The following is a 6,483-nucleotide window of genomic DNA, read 5'->3' as shown; positions in this document are numbered from 1 at the left end:
GAAGGACTGAAACCGCCTCAAGCATTCACAACCACACTGGAAGCAGCCAAAGAATGGCCACAGTGGCGGGACCATTTTACATTCTACATGACAGCAACAAAGAAGGACAAAGAAGACGAGAAAACGAAAGTCGCAATACTACTCACGGCAATGGGAGGGGAAGCCATCTCCGTCTACCGAACATTCACTTGGGCCGCAGACGGCGACGAGGACAAACTGGACTGCGTCATTAGAGCGTTCAACAACTACTTCAAGCCTAAAAGTAATGAAATCTACGAAAGATTCCTGTTCCTGCAGAGGAAACAACAACCGAATGAGCCCTTCGACAGCTTCTACACAGATTTGCTGCGCCTGGTGGAAACCTGCGGATATCACCAAGAGGAGAAAACGAAGATCATCCGGGACCAGATTGTAATCAATATCACCGCAGACAACGTCCGCGAGAAACTGTTGGCAGAATCTGACCTAACCCTAACCAAAGCTGTAGACATGTGCAGGTCAATGGAAGCGACAACCCGTTACATTGCCAGTATGACATCAACCGCCACAGCCTTGAAAGAATGCGTCACCGACGCGGCGGCGGTACACATGGTGAAAGCCATGAAGCAGCGCCCTTGCCACTACTGCGCGACAAACCACAAACCAAAAAACTGCCCAGCATGGGGAAAACAATGCAAATATTGCGGCATTATGAATCACACGGCGGAAGCATGCAAAAAGGCAGAAAAGGACAGACTAGCCCGACGACAAACAACAAAGGAGACGGCCAATGCGATATCGCCACAACGAGCCACACCAGACACACCAGAGAACGAGGAGAGAGACCATTTCGCTTACTGCACCGGTACCACGACACAAACCAGTAAAACAAAGGCTAAAGTCTGGAACATAATACTGGACATAGGAGGGAGAGGTTTGAAAGCCAAAATCGACACAGGTGCAACGTGCAACATACTGCCATTCACTGCTTACCGCGTCCTCTGTGCTAGCCCTCCCACGCCAACAGAAGTTCAGCTAACAGCATACGGAGGAACAAAATTAGATGTCTGTGGGAAAACAACCATGGAGGCAACATTTCAAGGAGCCACCCGCAGGATGGAATTCATCATAGTACGAGAGAACGTGGAGACGCTCATAGGATTGCCTTCCATCACTGACTTGGGACTAATACAACAGACCCTAGCAGTGGATGCAACAGAGGACACACCCACAGCTATATCAGAGTTCAAAGATGTCTTTAAAGGACTGGGACGACTACCAGGAGAGTACAGCATCAAACTAAAGACAAATGCACAACCAGTCATCCAACCAGCTAGAAGAGTTCCATTTAGGCACAGGCAGGAACTGAAGTCACAACTGGATGAAATGGAGAAACAAGGCATCATAGCCAAAGTAACAGAGGCTACTAATTGGGTCAGTCCCATAGTCCTTGTAACAAAGCCAGGTAAAGACAAACTAAGGATATGCATTGATCCAGGAGCGTTGAACAAGGCTATACAAAGGGAGCACTATCAATTAAAAACACCCGAAGAGATATTCGGCACGTTGGCAGGCTCACAATATTTCTCAACCCTAGATGCTACATCTGGTTTTCTACAGATTGCCCTAGACAAGGAAAGTAGCTACTTGACAACAGTGGCAACTCCCTTTGGGCGCTACCGGTATTGCCGACTACCTTTCGGAATCAGCTCTGCCCCAGAAGTGTTTCACAGAATAGTGACAGAATCCTTTGCAGACATACCTGGGGTACACACCTATGTGGATGACATCCTTGTATCAGGCTGTAGCGTAGAGGAGCACGACAAACGCCTTCAGATGGTCCTCGAAAGGTGTAGGGAGCTGAACCTTAGACTCAACCGATCCAAATGCCAGTTCAGAAAGACTGAATTAAAGTATCTGGGACATGTGCTTACATCAGAAGGGATAAAACCTGACCCAGAAAAAGTCGAGGCCATTGAGCAATTCCCAAAGCCACAGTCCAAGACAGATGTTTCAAGACTCCTGGGCCTGGTTACATATTTGTCGAAATTTTGTCCTACTTTGGCTGAGACAGCCAGCCCACTGCGACAGCTAACACAGCAGGAGACTGCATGGGTGTGGGACTCCGTTCACGACCGCACCCTACAGCATGTGAAAGATCTAGTGACAAAGGCCCCAGTACTACGACTTTTTGATCCAGCATTACCAGTGAGATTAACTGTGGACGCATCACAACATGGCTTGGGAGCAGCTGTTATTCAAGAGGGGCACCCAGTAGAATACGCGTCAAGAACAATGTCCAGCATACAACAGAAATATGCACAAATAGAGAAGGAAATGCTTGCCATCCAGTTTGGACTAACAAGATTCCATCAGTATGTGTATGGACAAGATGTCATAGTGGAGACTGACCACAAGCCACTACTTGGAATACTGAAAAAGCCCCTTGCTGAAGTCAGTCCTAGGCTTCAGAGAATGCGCCTACGATGTCTCAAATACAACTACACGCTAGAGCACCATTCCGGGAAAGAAATGGTCCTGGCCGATTCTCTGAGCAGAATGCCATCTACAACACCCTATACAGACTATGATGAACTAACAGAAGAGCAAATCATTCCCACACCACTTGGACGTGAAAGATGTACGGAAGCGACCAGACAAGACCCTACAATGCAGGCACTCATCACTTACATACACACAGGATGGCCACCTACAAGGAGGAGTGTCCCGGGTCCAATCAAACCGTACTGGAATGTGAGACACGACCTAACAGAGAAAGACGGCATTGTCCTCAAAGGAAGCCAAGCTGTCGTCCCTGTGACAATGCGCAAAACGGTGATGAACAGTATACATGAGGGACACTATGGAATAGTGAAGTGTATAGAAAGGGCCAAGACGTCAGTGTACTGGCCTGGCTACACCAATGAAATACATGACATGGTAGCGAGTTGCAGCAAATGCCAAGAAAATCGAAGCCAGAACCCAAAGCCAGACACTAAACCTCATGATGTTCCACACTACCCCTACCAGAAAGTGGGAACAGACTTGTTTGAACTACAAGGGGAACATTACCTACTTACCATCGATTACTACAGCAAATGGGTGACCATAAATCACCTCCAGTCAACGAAAGCAGCTGATGTGATAACTATCCTAGACAAGCATTTTGCCAATTTTGGAATACCAGAAACAATATTCTCGGACAACGGGCCACAATACGCCAACGAAGAATTTCGCAAGTTCTCCAGGAAGCTGGGATTTCAACACACCACATCCAGTCCAGGCTACCCAGCCAGCAATGGCCAAGCGGAAAGAGGTGTCCAAACAGTCAAGAAAATGATGGCCAAGATGTTGGAGGAGGGCCGTACAATCAATGACGCTCTAAGAGTCCTTAGGAACACACCAATAGGAGGAGACCTGCCTACTCCTGCCATCCTGCTACAGGGGAGACACCTCCGAACCCAACTAACAATAAATACTGAGACTCTGGTTCCACATAACATGGATGCAGACAAGACCAGACAAAAACTAATCGCCCACCAATCCCAATATGCGTTCTATGGAGCCACAGGAAACACAACGAACTCACCTCTGCTTCCTGATGAAAGCGTAAGGACAATGAGAGGAAAATAATGGGTACCAGCAAAAGTCATTGGACACCACACAGAGCCCCAATCCTACATCCTCAGACTAGCAAATGGACGGACAGTGAGAAGAACTAGAACACACATAAACAGGACAACAGAAGTGTGGGATGACAACACAATGTTCGCTAAGTACACTCCGACGGGACAACAAACAAACACCAGCCTGTCAGAAGGACAACCACCAAATCAACCTGAAGAGACAAACGTACTGCCAGACACGGAGATCAGATCTCCGAATACAGAAAGCCCTCCAAAATCTGCCAAGTCCCCAACTGCTCCTGCAAGTCAACCTGCAGTCAAAACAACAAGGCTGGGGAGGATCTCAAGACCACCACGACGCCTACTGGAGGACTACACTACGTAATTAGCAACCATTGCTTGACACTGCACTTTTGAGTTGAAGTCACCCAGAGACAGATAGATGACATGTAATGTAATTAGATTCACTATCCCGTATGTGTAATCGGAAATAGATCAGAACGATTCTGACTGTCACGAAGTGCACAGCTGTAACCGTTATCTTACACCTCTCAATTGGCCCATTTGGTTCGAGCTGAAGGTTCTCAACTAAGCAAACACCTTGGCCACCAAACTGATTTCTGCGTTTAGTACAAATAGTCATTCTCTCCCCGCCTTCGTCATTCCCCTGATTGTCAATCCTCGGCGGGGAGAGAGTGGCTCGAGTCTATCACTATACACATCGAACAACTAAAAGTTTTAGAATCCAACAGCGAACTATTGAGATCTCAAATCGATACACTGAAAACCGAATACGAAACAACGAAGAGAAACCTTGAAGAAGAAAACGAAGCTTCGAATTCGTCTAACAAGCAAAACGAAAGCAACGGACACATGCACAAATGTTAGATAGGTTATACGGGAAACATGAGATACGGGGTTCCGTTGGTTAGAACACGTGTACGGTAGTTCTGTTTGTAAAATAATGGCTGGGTGTTGGTATTAATTGTTAATGAATTGAGCACCAAATTGCCTTTGGTTTGTAAGGAATTAGTAATTATGACCATGCAGCAAGTTTGCATGGGTTGGCAATTTGCAATATTAATTAATTAATCAACAATACAACTTCCTTTGGAAATGAAAAACAGCTAGAGGTGGACACGTTAACTGTTTGATAGTCATCGCCGTGGCTTAGTGGTTAGCGACAATGGCTACCACTCCATGATTTGGGGGTTCAAACCCCAGTGACGATAGTAAATTATGAAACTTGTCTGTCTTTCTCATGTTTCTCTAGCTTTATCCATGAGACTATGACTCGTTTCAGTCGTTGGGGAGTGTCTGTGGTCTGGCGAACGGTCCGTTGACGATGACGTTCAGTGCTTTCCTGGTGGTCGTTGATATCCACTAGGCGTGCTGTCCACGAGTTCGCGGTCACCGTAATGCCTGCAATCTATATCGAATTGGCTAGTCATTGATCGCCGTATGAACTACACTGAACACATGTACCCCGCTGGGCTCACCTGCCGGGTTGGTGGGCGCCCAGATGGGGGTAAAGACCCCACTTGCCCATCATGGAGGGGCATAGTGACACATGATAGCCATCTTTTATTGTTCTCACAAGGAGCATATATGCTCCTGACCATTTGCAGGAATGCTTAGAAGGTTCATTCAAATCGGACTTTGAGAGTGTTGCTAGTTTCTGTTTCACTTATAGGTATCAGTGTCAGTGTGGTGTGTGTGTGTGCGTGCGTGCGTGCGTGCGTGTGTGAGTGTGTGTGTGTGAGTGAGTGTGTGTGTGTGTGCGTGTGTGTGTGTGTGTGTGTGTGTGTGTGTGTGTATGTGTGTGTGTGTGTGTGTGTGTGTGTGTGTGTGTGTGTGTGTGTGTGTGTGTGTGTGAGTGTGTGTGTAGCGCGGTGGAGCAGATGGTAGAGCGTTGGTGATGACATCCGGGATCTTATATTCCGTGAAGAGCGTTGAAGGTTCGATCCTGGTGGAGACGACACTGTTGCAGTTTCCTTGAGCAAGAAACTCACCCACACTTGCTTCTCTCGACTCAGGAGTATAAATGAGTACCTGGTCATTGACTGGGGTGGACAAGACCGCTGGCTTGGCAGCAACATCATGCAGCAGACGGGTACGGGTGGGCCTTGGTGTCCAGTCCCAGAGCTGCGCCATTGTCGGTGCCCCTAGATGACTCTGGCCAAGCTACAGGTGGATTGTAGCGCTGGCCCCAAGACTCCACGTAGCGCATGGAGGGCCCGTCTCTAGAGGCAGGGGAAGCTATCTCCGCAACTGACCTCAAGGTCGAAGTCGAAAGACGTGGAGGGCTTAACATTTGTTCATTTTTTGTCCATGTGTGTGTGTGTGTGTGTGTGTGTGTGTGTGTGTGTGTGTGTGTGTGTGTGTGTGTGTGTGTGTGTGTGTGTGTGTGTTTACTTTTTTCTTCGTTTGCTTTCTTGTCATCCGTCTGTCTACATGTTTTTCTATTCTCTGTTTGTCTGTTTATTTTACTCTGACTAAATGCATGTTTGTCTATTATCTGGTGTGTGTGTGTGTGTGTGTGTGTGTGTGTGTGTGTGTGTGTGTGTGTGTGTGTGTGTGTGTGTGTGTGTGTGTGTGTGTGTGTGTGTGTGTGTGTGTGTGTGTGTTTCTCTCTGCTTGCATTAATTATTAATGTATGTGTGTCTTTCTATTCATAGCGTAGACTATGAAAATTGATCGAGGATAGCCTTTTTGTTTTGTGCATAAACTTCAGTATTCCTATTTCACAAAGACTAAACACCGAAGAGATTGCCTAACAACTGTAGTCTGTCTGGCATGTGTTACAGAGATGGCAAAGAATTTAGAGAGATTACCAACAGTTATACCAAGCTGTACATACAAATCAACATTGCTGTAA

General features: G+C 46.9%; 1 protein-coding gene across 1 annotated transcript; it reads left to right on the top strand.

Moving 5' to 3' along the window:
* Positions 1-2,589: 2,589 nt before the first annotated feature.
* Positions 2,590-4,125, top strand: LOC134187563 (uncharacterized protein K02A2.6-like). The gene has a single exon (XM_062655712.1). The coding sequence runs from the start codon at positions 2,650-2,652 to the stop codon at positions 3,610-3,612; it is 963 nt and encodes a 320-aa protein (XP_062511696.1). The 5' UTR covers positions 2,590-2,649; the 3' UTR covers positions 3,613-4,125.
* Positions 4,126-6,483: the final 2,358 nt, after the last annotated feature.

The sequence above is a fragment of the Corticium candelabrum genome, chromosome 12 (genome assembly GCF_963422355.1).
Source record: "Corticium candelabrum chromosome 12, ooCorCand1.1, whole genome shotgun sequence".
Lineage (NCBI taxonomy): Eukaryota > Metazoa > Porifera > Homoscleromorpha > Homosclerophorida > Plakinidae > Corticium > Corticium candelabrum.
Note: the sequence above shows the minus strand (reverse complement) of the source record. Positions and strands in the feature narration are given on the sequence as shown.